This window comes from Tachypleus tridentatus, chromosome 8 (assembly GCF_004210375.1).
Source record: "Tachypleus tridentatus isolate NWPU-2018 chromosome 8, ASM421037v1, whole genome shotgun sequence".
NCBI lineage: Eukaryota > Metazoa > Arthropoda > Merostomata > Xiphosura > Limulidae > Tachypleus > Tachypleus tridentatus.
The window spans coordinates 70,397,252-70,420,825 of NC_134832.1; the positions used below are offsets into that span (position 1 = coordinate 70,397,252).

A 23,574-nucleotide genomic window follows, 5' to 3' on the forward strand; every position below is an offset into this window, starting at 1 on the left:
GCTATCAATAAAGTGGACACTATGGGGCAGAACATTAAAGTGTAGATTACTGGGATTAAATTAGGTTTCTAGTGTCACAAACGTTGAAGTAGCCAAAATCAAGTTTAGCCATGGGAAATAAATGAATACATAACAAGTCAAAAGATTTTAAGTCCCACTGATGAAAATTAAGATAATAAGATATACAGTTAACATTAATGAAAAACAATCAGACAGAATAAATGAAATATTACAAGTAGTAAAACTGTGTAATCTAGAAACTATTAAAGCATAATTAGTTAATAAAATACTGATAAATATCTTATGGGCAAACCATCTAATTGTATCTAGCCCACAAAGTATGGAATAATAAAGAATGTGCAAATTGACCAGAATTACCTAAAAAAACACATTTATAATTAATGTCTAACTTAACAGATATCTAAATTAACAAGGACAATAAAGAACACATAATTAAGTCCTGCACTTCTAAAAATTAGGATTATAATATTAATAGTAATGAACATCCAAGACAATTAAGTTTACCCAGAAAAAACAAAGTAGCAATCAGTAACTAACTTTCAATTCATCTAAAGTAACTCAGATGACAGAGGACATAAATATCTAACTTACCAAAGTATGAGCACTGGTGACAGGAAATATATAATTTCCCCATGTTTGAATAAGAACAAAGCTATAATCAGGGCATCTTAACTATGGATATATCAACTCTGTATATGTTGAGAAACTTACTAAAGATCTCCTGGAAGAACTGGAAATAACAGGAAGAAAGGAGGGAAAGAACACCTCCACCAAAGTGAATGAAATGACACTGGTGGAAGATGTCAGAAAAACTGTCCAAATTTATTTATCACTGGTTGTATTGTTCCTTGAGAAGTGTTATGTTGGAGAGAAAATCGATCACGAGATGTGCATGTGAATCTAAAGCCCAATGAATTTACAACTGTACCTCTTCTGCAGATAAAACTGAAGTCAAGAGCATTTTTTAACTGTAACAAATATCTGTGTTTTAATACATTAATCTAAAATTCACCCACAAGTGAATACAAAAATAAAATACAACTAAGCACGCAGGTGCTTATTTTCGTACATGAGCGAGCATGCGCATAAATTAATCGATGCTTATTTTGATACATGTGCTTGCAGATGATTATTTTCATATATATGTGCGCGCAGGTGCGTATATTTATATATTACCTCGCAGGTATTTATTTTCGTAGATGGGCGCACGGGTGCTGATTTTGTTACATGATCGCGCAGTTGGTCATTTTGGTAAATGCGCGAGCCAATGCTTATTTTATTACATGAGCGCTAGCAGGTAAATTGATAGATAAGCGTCCATTTCCGTTCATTGGTAGATGCACGCGCAAGTGCTTATTTGAGTACATGCGAACGTAGGTGCTTGTTTTCAGTTTCGCATGCAAATGCTTATTTTAGTACACGCACGAGAAGGTGCTTAGTTTATTACATGTGCGCGTGTTCATAACCTGGTAGTTGCGCGCACAGGTACTTATTTTGAACGCATACGCAGATGCTTATTTTGGTATATGCGCACGCAGGATCTTATTTTTTGTACACTCGCACGAAGTTCCTATTTTCGCACATGCGCATAAATTGGTAGATGCGCGTATTTGCTTATTTTGGTACATGTGCAAGCAAGTTATAAATTTTCGTAATTATGCGCTCATGTACATTAACTGAAAAATGAGCGCGCAGGTACTTATTTTGGGTCATGCGCACGCAGGTTTTTATTTTGCTAGATGCACATGCAGGTGCTTATTTTGATATATATCCGAAGGTGCAGGTGCTTATTTTAGTACATGCGCTCGAAAGTGCTTATTTTGTACATGTAAGCGCATGTGCATGAATTGACAGATGCACGCAAAGGAGCTTATTTTGGTACATGCGCATCAAGGATCTTTTTTTCGTTATCCGCGCGCATGTACTTATGTATTGGTAAATGTGAGCACAGGTGTTTATTTTTGTACATCCGCGCAGGTGCTTATTTTGGAACATGCGCCCACAAGTGCTGATTTTCGTACATGCGCACGCATGTGCTTATTTTAATACATGCACACTCAAGTGTTTATCTTCGTACATGTGTGTTCAGGGGCTTATTTTGGTAAATGCGCGTGCTAGTACGTAAATTGCTAGATGCGCGTGCACTTGCTTATTTTCATACATGTGCGATCAGGCGCTTGTTTAATAGATGCGCACGCTAGTGCTTATTTGTTTCATGAGCGCGAAGCTAGTAAAATTGTAGATGCGCTCGCAGGTGCGTGAATTGGTACAATGGTGTTCACATATTTCAGCAAATAATACGAATTCATTATGTTGGCTTTCATTAAAATTACTATAAGCTTCTAATTATTTTTTAATATGTACAGGCTAGCAAAGACGTTAACCAAACAACGGATTTTGTCTGCAATGAACAGAATAAAAAAGGATTGAGATCATGGACATTGGTGGTTAAGGAGATGTCAAAAGTTTCTTCAAATCTTAGGTATGATGAATGGAAGTATTGTCGTCTTCGGAGTAGCTGCATCCAGTTAATCACAAATCATACTGAGATATTCATTCTAAAGGAACGAAAAGTTCATTGTATGTCAGGAAAATATACCTCAGCTCGTGAATCCACCACCATAGATTTGAATATTTGGGACACATAAGAGGGGCGATTTATTCTCGTGGATCTTTCTTAATCTGTCTTCTTCTACCTATGTAAATAAACAAAAAAAATGTGGTCTACACTTTTGGATCATGGGTGTGTTATAAGAGTAAGGTCAAATTTCATTCTTTAGTAAAACAATAGTAAACTACAATTGGCTTTGGATACTGTTGATTGACTGCTGTCATTATGGTATTTCCGTTCAAAGTTAAGGAATTCATAGAGCAAACAGCTCTTGAATCGTTTTGTTAGACTATTCAAAAGAAAGGAAATCATCAATAAATCAGATAAGGTCAACATGTTTCCTTGGGTGTTTGGATTGCTTGCTTTTGGCTTGATGTGACGAAAAGATATTGAAGTATGTATTGGCATTAAGAACTTGGTTCAACTGTCCGAATGGTTTTTAGAACAATATTATTGTAACTTTATTTCTGACAAAAGTTGTATTTCGTGTAACTTCCTGAGAATTGGTATGCCAGAAGATTCGTATACACATACAGTATGAAGGAATATTAATTGTAGTTTGTTTATAATTAGAAAACAACAGACCAGATAATGGTATCAGAGGACGGGTAAGATTATAATATGAAAAATTCAGTGCTTTTACATTACAGCAACAAGATAATTTCACTACATGAATCACATTCTAAATACTATTATTTCGAAATTTTTTTTATATAAAGTAAGAAAATGTTAACCCTATTTACAACATAAATTCACGTGTTCTTTCATTTTGATATTGCATTTGAACTCTTGTATAAGACACCTACATTGTAAATGGAACTTAAATCGGTTACAGGAATTATTCTACGCTGAAGCGAATTACATACCTCACCGTCAAAAGCGGATTGAAAAACGTTTGATTTATAAAATTTATATTAACCTGTTACTTTGTTGTATAATAAAGCGTACAGAATCATATGTATAAAACTATTTCACATTGCTTATTAATATACTGCAGACAATAAATGATTATTTGTTTTCTTAAAATCAGATACACGCTCATCTATGTTACGTAGCAGGAGAAAAAACTCCATTCACAAACAATCGAAGAATCAGAATATCTTGTTGCAAAATCAGCAGTTACTAAAACATGTCGCAAATTAATCCTTGTATATCTATATCTGTTGAATGAAAGAAGAAATCACTGTCTCTACTCCAATCATCCACACGTGAAAATAGTAAAGAAAACAAAATCTGAAACACACATGCGCGCACATGTACCAAAATCAACACTTGCGAGAGCATGTACCAATTTTCGCACATGCGCGAGAATATACCTATTTTCGCACCTGTTCGCGCATCTACAAAAATAAGGACTTGTGCGTGCGTGCTTGTACTATTTTTCGCACTTGTGTGCGCATGTAACAATTTATGCCACTGCGTGCACATGTACGAAAATTAGCACTTGCGCGTGCATATACCAATTTACGCACCTGCGCGCGCATGTGTAATAAAAGTACCTTCGCGCGCTTCTATGACAATCAACACTTGCGCGAGCATGTACCAATTCATCCAGGTGGGTTTAGACGTTCGACTCGTGATCTGTGGGTCGCGGGTTCCGAATTCTCGTCACACCAAACATGCTCGCCCTTTCAGTCATGGGGCGTTATAATGTAACGATCAATCCCTTTATTCTTTGGTAAAAGAGTAGCCCAAGAGTTGGCGGTGAGTAGTGATGACTAGTGCTTTCCCTCTAGTCTTACATTGCTGAATTAGGGACGGCTAGCGCAGATAGCCCTCGTGTAGCTTTCCGTGAAATTACAAAAACAATCAAACAAATAACAGGAAAGGAAATAAAACTAACAATAAAATTTACAAAAGACAAGACACCAGGAGAGGATGACATACAAGCCATTCTCCTTTTTGAAAAGGCGTTCAGGGACTGTGTGAACACATAACAGCAATCTTTAACTTATCACTCAGTTCTGGATACATCCCGGTTTTTGGGAAGCAAGCAATAGTCTTTGTGTTCCATAAAAAAGGATTTTTGTTTGTTTGTTTAGAATTAAGCACAAAGCTATTCAATGGGCTATCTGTGCTCTGCCCACCACGGGTATCGAAACCCGGTTTTTAGAGTGTAAGTCCGCAGACATACCACTGTGCCACTGGGGGGCCCATAAAAAAGGAAAACCAGCAAGTCAACCAAACAATTACCTTCCGATCAGCCTGGCCAGCTGTGTAGGAAAAATGCTCGAAGGAATAATTAGTAATAGACTCTCAAATTGTTTAGAAATAACTTGAAAATTACCAGAATTAAAAATGAATTTAGAAAATATAGAGACAGAACACAGATCTAACTTCCTGGAAGATACAAGTTGGAAAATAAATGTCAGGGGAACCTTATATATGTAAAAACGGCTCGTTTGGGTTGAGAAAATATTTTACGTTGAGGAGCGAACAACATTTCGACCTTCTTCGGTCATCCTTTGTGAACCTGACGATGCCGTTTTAACATATATTTCTCTACAAGTGGGTTTTCTCGACATCACTGATTATTATTTCATCAGAGGAACCTTCTCCTTTATTCCAAAGGTTGGTGTCCCCGAAGGAGGGGTAATTAGCCCTATTCTGTTCATCAATATGCCCTTAAAGCACCCAAACTTGGAGTATGCATCACAATTCGCAGACGATGTTGTGGTCTGGAAAAGTGCTCCCACATCATCCATAACAGCGACAAATCTACAACTGTTGTTAGATAATATAGAAGAATACTGTCAGAAATATTGTATTAAACCAAACTTACCAAAAATCAATAAGTAACATTCACAAACAAAACATAAAAGAGATCCTTCCAAATTACACACGAGCGAAACACATCTCCAGACCACAACAAACCTGTTAGATTTAACCGTCAATACGAAACTAACGTGGGTGAAACATGCAAATAATATATTAAAAAAAAATGGAAACGCACAAATTATGCAAATAGTCTAACCGGCAAAAACCAAGGAACCTCACCCGACAACATAATAAAAATCTACAAACATATATACGACCTACCATCGAATATGCATTTCCAGTATGGTTAAACATAGGACTGAAACACATAAATAAAATACAATCAATACAAAACTTAATAATTACTGCAGCATACAAAGTCTCTCGTAGTACACTGTGAAAATTTATGTACAAATATACAAACAACAAACTCTTGCATAGTTCTCTAAATTACTTTTAAAAAATTGACAAAAAAACGATCTATTGTGTGAACTACTCCAAAAGTGATGAAAGTAGACCAAAGCATTAAAATTAAAAATGCATTTTATAATCTAAAAATTGTCAAATTTCCTTTGTGTAATCTGCAAAACCACCTAATTGAACACCACTCGTTTTTAAACATTCCAAACCAAAATTGTGAAACAATCACAGCGATATGTATAACACACTGTTTGTTCTGCTACTACAATAAGAAAATGTGAGATTGTGTGGTTATTACACATTCATCTAAAAAACTATAAAAATTCAGAATGGCTATTTCAGTCACATGTAATCTAAAATTATACACGAATGGTTTACGTTTTTTTCAAATTCAAGTGCTTCACTCACATCCTTCCCACCAACACTTAATTTAAGCACTTTATGTACATGTATGCTTTTTATGTTTGTTTTCCTTTATTTTTCCATGGATATACTTGTATGTACACACACACTATTGTTTAGCTTTCTTTACGCGCCTTGCAAGTTTATAAGTCTTTAATCGTTTATGAGTTAACGTTCGTTGTTTTTCACGTGTAAATAATATAAGTAGGTTATTCTACTTTTAAAATTATTAAAGTTCACAAAAATTTTGCAAACAATATGTATGTTAAATATAGTAAAGTAGCAATTTCTAATAAAGAGAAAACTAAATGAAAATATTAGGAAAGTAAATAGAATGACACTAGTTGACAGCACTACAGGTCTAGGATGAGAAGTTAATTTTTTATTAGTGGTAGTTCCTTGAAAAAAGGCATAGAAAAGAGGTGATGAGTTAATAGAGTAAAGCTGTCCTCGTTTTCTTGTAAGCAAGTTTTTTTATTGGAAGTAAAAAAATTGATATATAAAATATTTTTACAGACTCATCTTGTGTTATCCCTATTACTAACAGTAAACCTTCTTGAATTTACAATTGAAGGCAAAGAGAGCTTTCAGAACATGGATGTATCATACTAAAAACATCCCTGGAAAAATGTTAATTTACTTTATTCAGTGAACTTTCTTCAAAGACAATAACAGCTGGGGGTAAAATCTTGGTACTTGCCAATCAGCTATTTAAGGGGGAAGACATACATACAAACGTGATCACCAAGGAAGGGAATGACTAGGGTTGTAAAATTTGTACAAGGATTATAACATAGGATGGGAAATCAAAAGATGGAATCTCCAACAGAAAAATGTAAAAATGTCTTAACTAAAGATAAATAGCAATGTATAAATAAACTTCTGTTTAATCCAGATTTTTAAATCCTCATTCTTCATAATGAATAATATGAAATGATTCAAGCAAATAACTCAAAATATTGAAATATCCTGTATCATGTTAAAAATTCAATAAATTTTCTTTTTCCTTCACAATAACTGTATTTAATAACACATTAGGACATATGATTGCATGAACAAAAGAAAAACACTAAAAAATTTATCAGACAAGGATACATTGCTACAACTGTTCCAAACGATCCTTAAAACATCTCAAACTGAATGTTATGAAATAAAATCAGAAATATAATGCCACAATAATAATGTATGTTGAATAAAGTTGTAACGTTTACTTCCATAAAAATAATTTTACGTCATTATAAGCAGAAGTATCAAATGAGAGGAATATCTTGATAGTGTATCATAAAAATTGTCTTCTTATTTTAGTTGTTAAAAACAAACAGTAACAAAGGCTGTAGATTATATTCATCACGTTTTTATGACCTACAAATGAAATGATGTCTGACAAAAGTACTTGAGGGAGAAATGTACCTGTCTAGAGTTGCAGAGTAAATGTTGCTACAAAAAACTGTGACTATACAGCAATATCTGTAAGTCAAACACAGCCTATAATAAAAAAAAAACAAAAAAAACAAACATTTTTTGGAAACTGTGTACTAGTCATTCTGTTAACAACTGTATTATTATTTCTTAACTTAAAAAAAAACAACCAACATCTCATTGAAGTATGCTTGTTTGTTATTGGATAAAACAATATAGTTTCATATAATATAGTACTGGTTAATGCATACAAATTACTGTTTAAAACATTAAAAATAAACACCAGCTTACAAACCAACACTAAGTATACAATTAACTTTTAATGTATTCTATCCATCCATCCATCCAATATTTTCAGAAACCAAAACAAATAATAAATATACTGTGTATATAAACATATAAATATAGCTCTATATACAACTCAAGCAAAAAAATGGTATTATTAAATTGGATCAATTTACCAAAAATTTATAAACTGATTTTATGGAAATTGTTTGGTTTGCACACAAAAGGCACTTGAAAACTATCTCCCAAAAACTCAGCAACAAAGGTATGGACAGACAGTTACAATAAACTATTTTGTGGAAACAAAAAATGTACCCCACAAACAAACAAAAACATACAACGTACTATGCAGATAAATATCTTTCTTAGTTACTAAACAAAAAAACATTCCACAATACTTGATTTCTTTAAACTGAAAAAAGTCAACATCTAACACAACCAGAAAAATAAGTGTTATACAGTTTCTTTGTAGCAGTTGTAAGTTTATAATGATTAATAAAATATTTTCCAAACTCACACACACAAAAAAAAACAGTTCTGACTTGTTTTATTTGAAATCTACTTATAAATATTATGTTTTAAAGTTAGTTTCTCTGATAAATTTTTATCATTTACACAAAAGCATGACAATATTATCAAATTTTATAACCTTTTAACTAGTGTTAAAATCCCAATTCAGTTAAATGGTTTCAGCTGTTTCCAGAAGAGTAAAACTAAACAAAGAAGCACTTCATAGTTCAAAACGTCAAAGCAATATACACATATTTACACTAATTATTCATGTCCACAGTAACATACTATTCTGAAAAAAAAAATTGCCTATGGTCAAAACAAAGTAATACAAAAGGCTGGGACAAGAAACAACTATATGGTGAACATTCAAGAGTAAGCAGTTTGAATCATGATGCGACCACTGAAGTTCAACCTGACAAAATGGATTGTAAACAACTATGAGTTTTTATGAAAACATTTAAGAAACACAGGGGCTTATACCTTACAGAAATTTCCACCCTTCATGATGGTTATTAGCTTACAAATATTTTGAGCCCTCAAGACAACTGATGGTCACAGAAAATTTTAACCCTTATCACTAATCTTTGTAACTGTTGAAGGCCTATGCAAGGGAACTTGCATTATCATTAACAAATTGTTTTATATTAGTTAAAAGGCCACTCTGACTTTTTTTCACAACAAAAAACTAAAACAAAACATGAAAGTTTTTTACTCACTATCTAAACATGGCTTTCTTTTGTTAGAATTTTATATTGCTCTGTACCCTTTTCATTTGTCTGAATCTCTTGAGTATCTAATATGATTCACAATAGGTATTCCATGAATTAAAAAAAGACAACAACATGATGTAGTACTACATTTGTACTGACATAAAATAATATGTAAATCACGAGTACCAAGCCTTCTGTTTACAATCAGTAACAGGAGTAATGTTACAAAAATTCTTCTTCATTAACAAATGTTACTAGTAGTACTAGTGCTGTAAACATCTACAAGTTTGGGACCTTCAAAATTGGTATTTCTATTTCATGTAACAAACAAATTAAACAAACAGAAGCAGAAACAGTATAGTGTTAGAGAGAAAAAAAAAACCCTTAATGTTTAATTACATCTCTCCCATGAGCAGTCAAATTTATAAATGAAAAAGCATGAATGATATAAAAAAAAAGCAACACTTAATGACTGTAATTATGAAAGAAATTGGATCTTAACATATTTTTCATGAAGTATGTATTATTCACACAAACAAAGTAAATTATATTATCTTATTATTAACTGCAATGAACTATTCCACTAAAATCTCTTTGCAAAGAAAAAGTATTTAACTACACCATCTACCAGATAGTGGGTTTTTTTTAAAATAAAGTACAAAAACTGTTGAAAATTATACCCCATTATAATCTGATGATGTATCATTCATTATGAGCCTAAAATGTACAGTACAACAAAGCTAATAATTATTTTATCTAATTAGTCAATTACAATTCAACCAGTAGCATACTTATATGACAAGTAAAAGGCACAATTTTAAATGTTTCATAAAAGTTAAGCACAACTAACTTCTTTCAGTGTCAAATTATTAGAGAAACGTCAAACATAACTCCCATTTTTAAGATTCTTTGAAAGTTCTTTTCCCATTTGTAGACTATCCTACCAAACATTTCTTACAAGCATGAGATGCGAGATTTATTTCAAAATAAACTGAACACTGGCTTTCAGATACGCAGCACGTAAATATGTTTAATATTGAGTAAAAACCAACTGCCAGCTCTAAGTGTGTGATGTAAGTAGAGGATGAAAAGTCTGTTTATACAATGACAAACAAATTATACTACTGTGTAATATTACTACAGACATATTTGTCTTGTATATGTAACAAATAAACTGAATTATTCTATAGTAGTAACATCATATGCTCTTCTGCATTAGTTTGGTAAACAACTTTGTCAAATTATTTAGCACCACAAAACAGTCACCTTATAGCAACATCAAGGTACAGCACAGTGACAATCATTTAGCCACTTTTTCATGGTTGTAGTACTGTTTGTTTTTAGCATCTCCCACTATATTAGAGTATACCATATTAGCAGGGTAACAATCACATTACCATTTTTTTTCCTTGTCATAGTCCTGTGTTTTTCTAGTGTCTGCCATTAGGTTGCAGCAGTTGTGGTAAAGTAACAATCATTTAGCCATTTTTGGATTATTATAACACAATGTATTATTAGCACCCTTCATTATGTTACAGCATACCAGTCAACTATACCTAATTTATTGTACATAATACTAACTGTTCTCTCCTGTATTGTCTGCTTACCATTTTACTTCACTACACACCAGGTTGGCAGTTTTACTTTGGATCCACATGATGATGTTTCTTCCAGTAATAACTGGGACCACACTTGAAAAACTGTATTAAGTACCATTCTAAAAATCTCATAAAGGCCCTTGGTGTTTGTTTTGAAAACACATCTTTACAGATATTGTTTATACAGATGACTCTCTTAACACAACCATATCAGTGTGTTGAATCATAAAGACAATTTAGATCAATCATAGCTGCTATTTATTAGACCACAAGGTTTGTTTATATTCTAATATCTGTATGTAACTTTACAATTAGTTGTTAAGTTATATTCAGAAAACACAAGGAATCCAGTTGTGTCACAACAACAGTTTATTAGATGATTCAAGTTCATTATCTACTATCTATATATTACCTTGAGACCAAACAGTTATGAGCTAGCTATTAAAGGAAATGGAAAATTAGAAGAGAACTATCACACTGACCCATGTTTAATGTCTTTTTTTTATTATTTGTGTTATGATCACAATTTAATTACAATATCAAACTTCCCTCAGAATCACACTCTTTCCCTATTCTATAACAAAATAAATAAATAATTTTAATAATTTAGTGTCATAAACATTTTTGTCTCTCACAAAATTTTAAAACTATATAGCCAAACAATCAAAAACTGGTCAATACATTTTGTTAGAAATAAGTAGAAAGTGCACTTCTTGGCCTAATTTCCCTTTATGGCAGATATTAATATGGTAAGCTCTGCTGCTAGAACTATCCATTTTAATAAAACTATGGTAAAGAATAATACGAATCTTTATATTTTATTAATGTTAACTGAAAGCCTGGTTCAGTTACTTCTCAGAATAATTGATATCGATGTTCTTGACATTGAACAGTCACATTTTACTAATTCATTAAACACACAAAAAACTGAATGGATACTTTCCACCAAGCCAATAATTATAGGAAACCAATATATGTAACAAAGGGAAGAATAAAGTACAATTATACTAATCACTGTTTGATGTTAACTGTCTGAGCTGTTTTAGGGCAGTTTCTACCAACTTCTTGTCTCGTTGATTCTTTTTTAATGCTGAAAATATATTTTTCTTCTTGTCTGCTTCTCTCACCCTTAAGGGAGTAAAGAACATTAATTCACACTAAAAGTATGGATAGGTCAAATTAATAATATTTTAAAAAATTAGTAAATTATATTATTAAAATTGTACAAATCCTTTTCATTCACAAGCCTGAACAAGACCTACGTAAAAAAAATAAAACCCTTTAAAAAAATGTTGCATTATTTGAAACTTGTATTTTTTAGCAATAATTTTATTTCTCAAACAACTTGACAGGTAGTTATACACTTTTCATAAATAAATAAACACTGCAATTGGTTCAAAAGCATGCATTATAAAATATAAAGTGTAAACACACCATTGTAAAGTAAAAAACCAAAAAAAAACTTATCTTTATAACACAAATTCATCAATCAATCAATTCTTTTATAAGTCTGCACACACACACACATTTGCCCTATACAATGTTTTAGGTAACACTGCATAACAAATCATTTGCTACTAGAGAAAACTCAAGTGATTCTTGGTAATTAAATAGTTTTGGTTTCAGATACGTAATCAGAATTTGTCCATCACCTCCAGATTTTAAGATACTGTAGTATCTCAATACTTTATCAACAATATGTGTAATACCATACAATCAGCTCAGTTCAATAGGTTTATACTGTGAAATTAAGTTTACATAGAAAGTTTAATGAACAAAGGGAATAAATTTTTGATAACTTCAAACAGTAACTGTATTGTATTGGTGTAAAACTCCATATATATTGTTCATATGTGCAACTTGTTCTTGATAAAATTATAATGACTTGCACCAATTTTGCTTCATTCCCATGTTCACCTTTTCTGCCCAGGAACATTTGAGGAGTCCCTCAACTGAGCTTAAAATGGGCAGAGTGATACACCTCTCTCTCAACTGCTTTTCACTCACTCACTCAGTTGGTTACTTTGTCTGGCTCTGCGCACACTCAAAACAAAGTCCTTCTTCCTCACATCATACCTGTGATATAATCAAATAAAATCAAAATTTTGTTTTTAAAATATTTTAAACTAGTTCCCTAAACATAATTCTTTTATACTTTTTAGAAAATTATTTGATGTACTGACTGCTTTCACTTCAAGTAAAGTCCAAAAACCATCTAAACAGTTTATGCTACATTTGTGTTGTACAGTTTCCAAATCTGGCTTCACACAATGGCTAAATAAAAGAAGAGCAATTGTGTCATTGATAATTTCAATGATACAGTGTGAGCCAAAAGATCATCTAACTAACTGTTATTTTTGCATTAATATTTCTGGATATTCAGACAAAACTAAACAATACACTAAATATCCAGAGATTGTGATGAAACCAGTATCTCATGGGTATGATTTTCTTGCGTCACATCCAGCAGCAAAGTGGGAAATAGAAGTTATACTGCAAAAAAGACAATGAATCATCTTTACTTCCTTCATTTAGTAATTTTACCCCTGTGGCATCTCAGCATGAACTGCCTCATCTGATCACACAAGATGAGCTAAATGATCAGATTTGTGACTTGTTTTATACTGAAACAGCATGGGGAAATTTCATTTACGGCAATGGAATTTATCATAAATGTCTTGCTTCTCACTACAGCATGCAAGATACTTTGTGTTTCTGTACAAATGTTGATGCACTAATTGAAGAATCAAGTGATGAATATACTCTCAAGAAAGAAAACATTTTACCAATACATCTAAAGTTAGTGTGAAAACTGTGCATTTACATAATGAGAACACTAAGCCATTGGTTCCTGTTATTAATGCTGTAAACATAGCAGAACATGCAGCTTATACCTGAAGCAATCAAATATCCACTACTGCTAAGTCTATAAAGTAAGTATACCAAACACTGTAGTCTGTCTGGGATAGCTGATATCATAAAATTCATTTAAAAAAAACGGAATGGCCAGTGAGAGAATTACGTTCCAGGAAAACAGAAAGTTGAGTTCCAAATTTCAATGAATCATGAAGATATGTTTCTTCCCTCACTCTATCTGTCTTATAAGTTTCAAAAGTTAGTGAAGTAAAAACTAAAAGGTGGTATCTTTGTTGGGCCGCAGATTTGGGAAGTGCTGATGAATGGTGATTTTCAAACATTACTCAGTCAGATAGAACTTACTGCGAGAAAATCACTCAAACTGGTTGTTAAAATGTTCTTAGGAATTTACAGAGATGAAAACTATGTTGTGATGATTAATGATATCCCTGAGAACATGAGGAAAACTGGGTCCAAGATGTCACTAAAGTTACACTTCTCACACTTTTAATTAAGCTTCTTATCAAATGATCTAGGTGCAGTGAGCAATAATCTTGGTGAGCACTTCCCTCAAGTTATGTCTATAATAGAACAGTAATATCAAGAAAGACAATGGAATTCTGTGATGACGGAAGATTACTGTTGATTCTTATAGCATGAAACTAACAACATACATAAAAGATGCAACAAGTCAGTCAGGTATTTTGTAAAAAGAAATAAAAAATAATACCATGATGACAGTTTTAAATATAGCTTAAGTGTATTTTCAGTATATAATTACATGTTGTTTTGAACATTCTTAAATGCAATTTTTAATAAATAAAGTTATCAGAGTGTTATTTTCACAATATATAAGAATATTTAGAATAAACCTAATATAGCTCAAAAAACTAGAGGTGATCAGTAATATTCAACAATTTTTAGAATCAGGATCAACACTCTACACATGAACAGTTGTATTTTTATTGTAGTAGAGAAGCTTCTTTTGTGCACAGTGTAACTTCTAAACACATATAATTACTGTGCAAAATTACTCAAACACTTATATGCTTTACATATTTCTAAAAATTACTTTGATTCAATGACTTAAGGATATTTCAACACATAAACAAAAAAACATGAATTTTATCTCATAAGTACAACTCAAAGCTGATAGTTAAAACCATATATAACTTCTATTATAAAGAAACTTACACATAGAACAACCTTAAATATAAAATTTTCAAAATTTCTTACAGATCAACCAATACAAAATATATACTTCATGATATTCCTACAAGTACCTATATTCTTAGTTATGCCAACTAACAAGACATGCTTTAACAGATGTGAGGTGTTCTTTCATTATAAAAAGCCTAGACACCTAGTTATCATAAAAAAAAGGTTAAGGAAAACTATTGTATTTATATGCAAGAAAGTATCAATTAATTCTACAAATTTGTGGTAAGTACTGTTAAATATATGAATAAACAAACATTCTGAATTTAAGTGGTTTTCAATTAAATGAAACTAATTATGGCTAAATTAACTAACACATTCATGATTATTAACTTCAAAATGTAAAATAGAATTTTAGTTATAAAAATTATACCATAAATATAAGATTTTATTTCTATCTACCTTAGAAAAATAATATATTGATAATATTTATCTACTTTGTATTCAATGTTTTATTACTCTCACATTACACGTGGAGATGAAAATCTAAGAATGTTTATTTAATTTGAAGCACTGGAACCTATCATCTTGTGAATATGTGCAAATTGTATGCATGTATGATTAACTGACTACACAACAGACATTCAACTATTATTAAACTCTGGACAATTAAAACTGATTCATTAATTATTATGGTATTAATACAGAGAATTCTCAGGTTATGTTTAATATATTACAATGATAAAAAACATCTATGGAAAGAAACTTTTTGGTAATAAAATCTACAACTTTTTCCCACTTCTGATCAAAACAAAATACCTATATAGTTCAAATAAAAATTAAACGAGTAATGAATATTATATACGTCTAACACACCACCATACTTATAATGATTAGAAGGTATTGATTCATCTGTCATGGTGCCTTCAATGCAAGCAAATTTTTTGATATAATCCCAATTAAAGATTCAGCTAGCTTAGGAGGTTTAGTTTTGTTCTAAACATATACCTTAAGATAACAATGCAAAATAATCCTCTTAAACAAATATATATATATATGTCAAACAAATTAACCAATACTAAAAATAAACTAACATTAAAGAAAGAAAAAATAAAACATTACTTTATTCACAGTCTACAACTATTTATCATCTTACCTTCATTCTTTCTAAATTTGTATTTACACCTGTTAAAGGCTAGTTGAGAAACTACATAAGACTTAACTTTTAATTTAAAAAATGAAACTTCACATCTTGCAGAACTTGTCTTGAAGTAAGACATCAATCGTATCAGGTTTCTTAAGGGCAACATATAACTAGGTAACTAAACATACAACTTTCATCAATAGTATCAGGTATCTTAAGGGTAACATATAACTAGGTAACTAAACATACAACTTTTCAGGTGGCTATACGTTTTCTTTTTCCTTTTTTAAAAATCAAAACATGCATAATAATTATTGGAAAGACTTTAACAATTAATAATAAAGCAATATATAGTGATATTTAAAATTAACTTTGATTACTTTTATGTTCCACTTACTTTTCAAGCAGAACTACAGCAACTTGTGGGTTTACCCTTAAGTACTTACTATTTTCTTGTCCATAGTCATGAAAGTAGGTTGCCCAGTCCCATGTAATGAAAAGATCTGGAAGTTATAAGAAAATATAACTACAAAAATTCTGTAAGAGAAATTCTAGTGCACCAAAATAAAGTAAACTGCTGTACGTAAATTAACTAACAAAAATTACAAGAAGGAGGAATTGTACACTATAAGTCAGAAAGTAACAATAAGAAGTCAGTTTTAGTGAAAGGAGACTGATGGACTCTGTGACTAAACTAAAATAATTGGAAGATGTGATATCGAAAAATATATGTAACTATTTTACTTAGTAGAGTTTCCACAGTAAATATATCTTTAATTATGCTTGTTTGTTTGTTTTTGAATTTCATGCAATGCTACACGAGGGCTATTTGCACTAGCCATCCCTAATTTAGAAGTGTAAAACTAGATGGAAGTCAGCTAGCTATACCTAATTTAACAGTGTAAAACTAGATGGAAGTCAGCTAGCTATCCCTAATTTAGAAGTGTAAAACTAGACAAAAGTCAGGTAGCTATCTCTAATTTAACAGTGTAAAACTAGATGGAAGTCAGCTAGCTATCCCTAATTTAACAGTGTAAAACTAGACAGAAGTCAGCTAGCTATCCCTAATTTAACAGTGTAAGACTGGAGGGAATAACGTACTTATTACATAATGCAAATTATGTTTAATTAAACATCTTTATAATCCATGCATGTGAATGAAATTAACATTATAGTATATAATCTAATGTTTATGTTATCCAAGTTTTAATTCTTTGTTACAACAGAAACATTTAAAATAAATATTTTGCTCACATAGTTTGCTTGTCACATGATCCAAGTTATATAAAAAAAAACTCCAATTTAACAGAAACTGACTGTACACACATAAGCTCACAATGCATACAACTGTCTAGATGCCAATGTATTTTCACATGTCCTTTTGAGACATACGATATATGCAGTCTTAGAACTGAATCCACTGCAAAAGAGAAATAGATTTTACAGCATTTTATGGGTGCTATGCCAATCTTCTATACTTTGAAAACAAATTTATGATGTACAAGTAATTAGTTAATACAAGTGTACAAAGCTGTTATAAAGAGCTCAGTTTACACTCCACTCCACCAACAGTTAATATGAAATTGGTGAACAGTTTTTGTACTGAAGTAGAAGTAACAGCCTGCAGTACTATTGTCTACAACACTTACAGTGGTTTGTTACCTCAAAATGCTATAGTTAGAGGCAGTTGAACTGTAATTAAATCTAATTTTTATATTTTAGTTGCCTATGTATAATTTATGTTTTAAAAATCCTATTTGAGTGATTTAATTGTTTTTATAAGCTTAACTTGTTACATGGATTGTGAAAGCTTTGTAAACAAGATGGTATCTATAATAGCCATCCTGTTTTGGCAACACATCTATGTGGGGAATTTGTCAAAATAACTTCTTCATAAAAGGCCTATTGGTATCAGTTAACATATTAGAATAAATAGAGACAAGGAATTTTAAAGGATAATTAAAAATAAACTATAAATGAAAAGATAAAGATGTTAAATGACAAATATGTGAAAAAGATGACTATACTAGTGAATTTCTATAAAGATGTAAAAGGTATGTACACATTTTTGTTAATTTTAAAAACATTTCCCTACACTCTCTGTTGATGATGATAAATAGAGTTAGTAATACGGTGCATAAAAGAGAAAATAAAGTACAAATATTTACCTTAAAAAAACAGCAACTGATGTTCATTTACGAGGTTCTAGAGGTTATGCAAATGAAATGTAAAAACGGTAAGGTAAAAAGTATTATCTTTATACTTTATGGAAAAATTACTTTGCATGTGAACTACTCAGTCCAAGTGTAAATAACTACATTAAATAACGAATTTTTATTAGAAAAATTCAAAAAATATTTACAAAATAAAACTTTTGCTGAAACTACTTACTTTAATGAAAGTTTGTTATCAAGTTTTAAGGAAATAATTTCATTAACTAGTTTCATTTTTGAAAGGCATTTCATGAGAGTTGCATACTTTTCTTCCTGTGAGCATATATCATTCTTCAAGGTTTAATGTCTTCCATAATTTAACTGTTAATTACATATCTATATACATAATGTATGGCTATGTTGCATACGTATACAATATTAATGACTATTCTACAGCAACCACATAAAATGTATTTAGTTCAAAAGCAATGTTTACATTACTTGTAATATCTTTTAATATGAACTTAAATAGTAGACTTTTGTAAAGGTTTACTAACTTGCCTAAAATCAGCAAAGCACATCTGAAGTGCACCTTCTTCAAACCCTCTAACAGGTTCTGAATTAGCAAACACTATTGAAGACAAAAAAGAACTCAGTTTAGTTTATATCCATTAGTGAATAATTATTATCTGCATTTGTTTTGAAGGCCTTAACATAAAATATTTGGATTGCCAACACAATTCAGTTTTATTGAAGCATAAAATGCTGTTTCGTTTTTGTCTTTGATCTGCTTAAACATAGTCTAGAAAGCCAACATCCAAATGCAGTGAAGATTGTGTGAAAAGTTTATCAAAATGTGTGGAATAAGATTGACCTCATCAACTTTTGTAGAAACTTACTACAATGAAAGAAGTATTTTCAGGCAATAATGCATTATTATGGCCATCAAAATTGAACATGATTTACAATGAAATAGTTCCAAGGGCAGCAGGAAACCTGAAAATTGTTCTTAAAAGATAAATTAGCCCTTAAACAAATAATACTGTGTCAGAGTATTAAGTATTCTGATTATTTACAAAACACAACTGAAAAATAAATTAGAACAAAACTACAATAAGAATTTCATTAATTAATCAACAACAAAAAATAAATCTCTTCACAGAAAACTAAATCTCATTAAAAAAAATACAATTCCTAATTGACCTAAAACTTTAAGAAGTTAATTATTCTTGGGTATCTTTGAAATTAGATTTTGATAAAAATGGTTTCATGTTTCAGATGTGGTTTAAATAAACAGTTTCAATTTTAAGGTAATAACATAAAAGTTTGATGGTCCATAAGGTACAAATTTTACAAACTCTTAAAATTTGTTGATTTGCATATATCGTGTTAACCTTATTTCCCCAGATGTTAAAAGCTTTAAATAATAACAAAAGCACTTGCAATTTTGTCCATAAATCATCCATAAAAAGATCATAGGCATTATGTGTTTGCTAAATGACCAATTTCCATCTTCAGTCATTGTCTAATTCAGCAGAAATACTTTTGTTGCAATATATGGAAAATAGTCAAGTAAGGAAATTGTTATTGTATTAAAGTCTATCTTTATACTGTGCTGTTTGTGTCCCAGGATCCACAGTATTTACATTATACATCCATTGTACCTCACTACTATAACAACTGAATAACACAAGCAAAACCAGGTTAATATATGTGATTCATCCTCACTGTCAAGCTGAATTCAGAAAAAGTACACCTTACTTAAAAAGATGGGACTAAATATTTGTCCACAGAAAACCATGCTTTCCTTTTTTACTACTGGCTTACATTATACACTATATCTTATTAGTATGATAAAGCTGACTTAAAACTGTAAAATGTTCAAAGTTGCATCACCTACTTCAATCTTTTTTATCTACCTTTGTACTAAACTCACTGACTCTTTAATATTTTGGGATCTTCGAGAAATTTTTCCCTCCATCCAGGATGTTTTTTTGGCTTCCAAATTAATAAGTTAGGACTGAGAGATGCCTTGGGTCTCTTTTACAACTGGATGATATATCCATATCGAGGCTTCCAATATAAAATTGGATATAAGGTACCTTGCTAATTTGGAGGCCAAGAAAACATACTGGAGAGAGGGAAAAATTTCAAGATGATCCCAATTTTCATGAAAATATAGGTGATTTTCAACAAAATAAGATATTAAGCAGGGCAACAGTGAAAGTTATGTTTCCTGTACTGAAAATGTATTTCATATAACTAGTCTCATTTAGTGCTGTCCTTTATGTGAAAAAAGAAAAGAAAAACATGCCACACGCCTTTTTCCTCCCTTCCTTTGGAAATGACTCATTTTAATGTCTCTCATGCAAATTATCATGGATAATCCTCCACAAAGGAAAGTGCTATACACTCATTATATGTGCGACTTCCTCTATTCAGTTCTATCAAATTACCGTTTTGAGTTTTAGTGGAGAATTGAATCACTCATTTTGAGTGGAGAGGAAGTACATTTTATGTACAGAAAAACTAACTTCTAATATGGTACATTAGCTGTGCTTATATAACCAGATAGAATCACACATTGAATTGGTGCAAGGGAAGAAAAGAAGCACCCTTTGAAAGAGTACAAAGGGCACACCTTGAGTCTAAAGTATTAGATATGAAGACATGATGTGGAAGACTACACTACTTCTAAACCAGCAATACTCTACACTAATCTGGGAAATGTGTTGTATATTCTGGTAGACAAAACTGAGAAGTAAATCCAATTAGTATTGGGGAAAAATGGAGTGTCCCCAGACACAAAGTGGCTAGGGCATGATGGACTGTACTTGACAAGTCAACTACATCCAAAATCTATGCTGCTGGAAACTGACACAGATAGAGAGGGTGGGTGTAGAATGAGGATCATACCATCTTCACCTAAAATTAATGAGACCAGAAGGGATATCAAACATCTGACTCCTGAAGAGAGCGTATGTTAAGAATAGAAAATGGTATATCAACTTAGAAAACCTGATGTCCTGGATTGAAAAAACGTGTATGAGAGAGAAATTGACCAGAACCAACCTAAGACAAATAACATCTTCAGAATAAGTTACGCCAAAAGACAGTTGAAGTGAAAGAACCAGAACAATCCCAAGTTCCTCCACCATGCTGTATCAAGATGATTGTTGGATGTAGGCACCTACTGTTTGTAGGCCCTACCAGCCATACAAGTTAAACCAAAAATTAACTTTTAAGGAAAATTTTCATGGACCTATAGTTTTCACAGGCCCTAAGCACTGTGCCTAATAAATAATTCAGCCCTGCCTCCACAACACAGATAAAGTATAATTGAAGGAGGAAGTCAAACATCCATACTACAATGTGCAAAAATTTATGTTTTTTTGCTTTTATTCTATATTATAAAACAAAAAAAGGAGACTGAGAAACTGATTGAAAGACTATGACAGATAGCCAGTCTTCAGTTTTAATGACAACAACAAACAGCTGGAATAGAAACTATGAGAGAGATGATTTTCAGATTCAATGTTCTGTTGGACAGAAGGTCTTGAACTACCTCCGACAGAAGCTGGCTGTTAATGGGATCCTCAGGAAGGAAAGAAATGAATATCTGTGATAAAAAGAGGAAGGTAAAGGAAGCATAGGACATGTCCAAATAATCCACCAATCTGTGGTGAGACATTGCCAAAGGGGAAGAAAGTCACACAACTGAGCTCCCATCCAATTATCAACTGTTACTGTCGATATTATGATGATCTACACTGAAAAAACTCCTGGAAAGAGGAACAGGTAAAACCTGGGAAGCACTAGGATGGAAAACAGGAATAAGGGCTTGTCTTGATTCCAACTGAGGCAAATGAGCTATCAAAAACGAAAGGGTAGAGTGTTGATGCAGGTGTTCCCAGCATGCAATTCCAAAGTGTCTGGAATATGTTTGAAATTATACTAAGAAACAGAGCTACACATGATTTCCTAAGTAGGCAGCAAATAAATCTGACAGAAGGCTGCATTTTGACCCAGTATGTTTCAACAACAGGAAAATTATGTATGCAATGTGAGAGTAGAGAATGAAAAATGAGTCATCTTAGAAGTAACAAAGGAGAGGCTGTTCCTCAAAAACCTCAGGATTTTGGTACAGAGTATCTGAAAGTAAATGTATGGTAGATAAATACCACAAAATTAAGGATTAGACAGATGCATGGGTTAAAAACACTGAAAGTCAGGGGGTACTCCCAAATTGGCAAAATAGATTCCAACACCTGTGAGTCTTAAAACAGATAGGCTACTTGATGGTTCGTCAAACAAACTATCCACAGCACATAGGAAGCAAGACATGCTGGAACTCTCAACCAATTATGAAGTAAAATGCTTTGTGTGAACCTTAATATCCAAAGAAAGTGGGAAAACTAAATAAGGTAAAGAAGAACTAAGAACCATCATACAACAAAAAAGGATGAGGATCGTAGGAAATCATAAAAAGGGATAAAACATCACAACCTGAGAAATCATACCTAAATACGCAATATTAGACCGAGCTGACTCTGCAGGAGGTGTACAGGGAAACATGAGAAAATCCTGTGGTGGAAAAAGGCTATAAAAATCTTTCTCGGAATGAACAGGTTCAGATTGTTCATGAGGTGAATAACTTCAAGAGAAAGTGGCTGACTCACAGAACGATCAGTCTCTCATTGAATAATTGCAGATAATTCCATTAACAGGGTTGCTTGCACGTCCAGCCATAGATACAAAACCGGCACTCTGTACTCTATCTACTTCATGTGCTTCGTAAGCACTCACGAATTTTTCCAAAAGAAACATGTACAATATTATATCAACTATACTTTGACCTATCCATTGCCGATGACCAGACACAATAAGTACAATATTTTCTGAGCAGTTTGTTTCGGCAACGAATCTTACGGTGAAGACGTTTTCCCAACTGATAGAGCATGGTCACAATTGATTGTACTTGTGAGAAGACATTGGTAGTAGGCCTGTGATGTTACTAACTCTACGATTTTTATATTCAGCCCCCTAGGTATCTTCATGGGAGAAAATAAATAAATTTCTTTTTCTTGTAATTCTGTTCCAACCAGTATATAAACAGTTTGTTTATAGTGCTTTTATTTTTTAATATTTTAACTAAAATTGGGGAAACTTAAGGGAAGAATAGAAACTGTTTAAATTCTGTATATGTAATTTACCTGCCAGGCGAGTTGTTTGAACTATTTTCACAACAATAATTGTGATTATTTACCAAGTATTATTGCGAAACAACAATACCTTATTTTGTTATAAAAATAACGTAAACATTAGATGTTTTTTTCACACATTTTTGAATTTGTATATTTTAAATTCAAATCAAAGCTGTTTAAAAATGGAATTGTGGTTTCTGTAGCCTCATCATAAATTTTACAACTTTTAGTTTCTGTACTTTGTCAGCTTTTAGCGTTTAATCCGTAACTCCGTAACTTTTATCAGCTTTTAGTGTTTAATCCATAACTCAGTAACTTTTATG

General features: G+C 31.9%; 1 protein-coding gene across 9 annotated transcripts; it reads right to left on the minus strand.

The window, feature by feature from the left end:
• Positions 1-6,664: 6,664 nt before the first annotated feature.
• LOC143222617 (exocyst complex component 6-like) lies at positions 6,665-23,101 on the minus strand. Of its 9 annotated transcripts, XR_013012383.1 has the most exons (5): positions 22,554-23,072; positions 18,609-18,678; positions 16,292-16,397; positions 12,654-12,812; positions 11,729-11,864 (listed from the first exon to the last, which is right to left on the minus strand). XR_013012383.1 is itself a non-coding variant. In XM_076449315.1 (4 exons), exons 1-4 carry the CDS (start codon positions 22,620-22,622, stop codon positions 11,744-11,746), a joined length of 366 nt encoding a protein of 121 aa, XP_076305430.1. In that variant the 5' UTR covers positions 22,623-23,072; the 3' UTR covers positions 6,665-11,743. The 9 variants fall into 9 exon arrangements, 7 of the variants coding, with proteins under 7 accessions (XP_076305430.1, XP_076305433.1, XP_076305432.1 ...); XM_076449315.1 differs by lacking the exon at positions 12,654-12,812 and having other exon boundaries at positions 6,665-11,864; XM_076449318.1 differs by lacking the exon at positions 12,654-12,812 and having other exon boundaries at positions 6,666-11,864; positions 16,341-16,397; positions 18,605-18,678; positions 22,977-23,101.
• Between the last annotated feature and the right edge of the window lie 473 nt (positions 23,102-23,574).

Excerpts from the sequence above, each read along its gene's own strand:
- LOC143222617 (XM_076449315.1), bottom strand. The coding sequence starts at position 22,622 with ATGTTTCCCTGTACACCTCCTGCAGAGTCAGCTCGGTCTAATATTGCG. Across the intron at positions 16,398-18,608 it reads ATGTGCTTTGCTGATTTTAG|ATCTTTTCATTACATGGGAC; the intron begins GCAAGTTAGTAA and ends TATAACTTCCAG. Across the intron at positions 11,865-16,291 it reads GCTGTAGTTCTGCTTGAAAA|GGTGAGAGAAGCAGACAAGA; the intron begins GTAAGTGGAACA and ends TACTCCCTTAAG.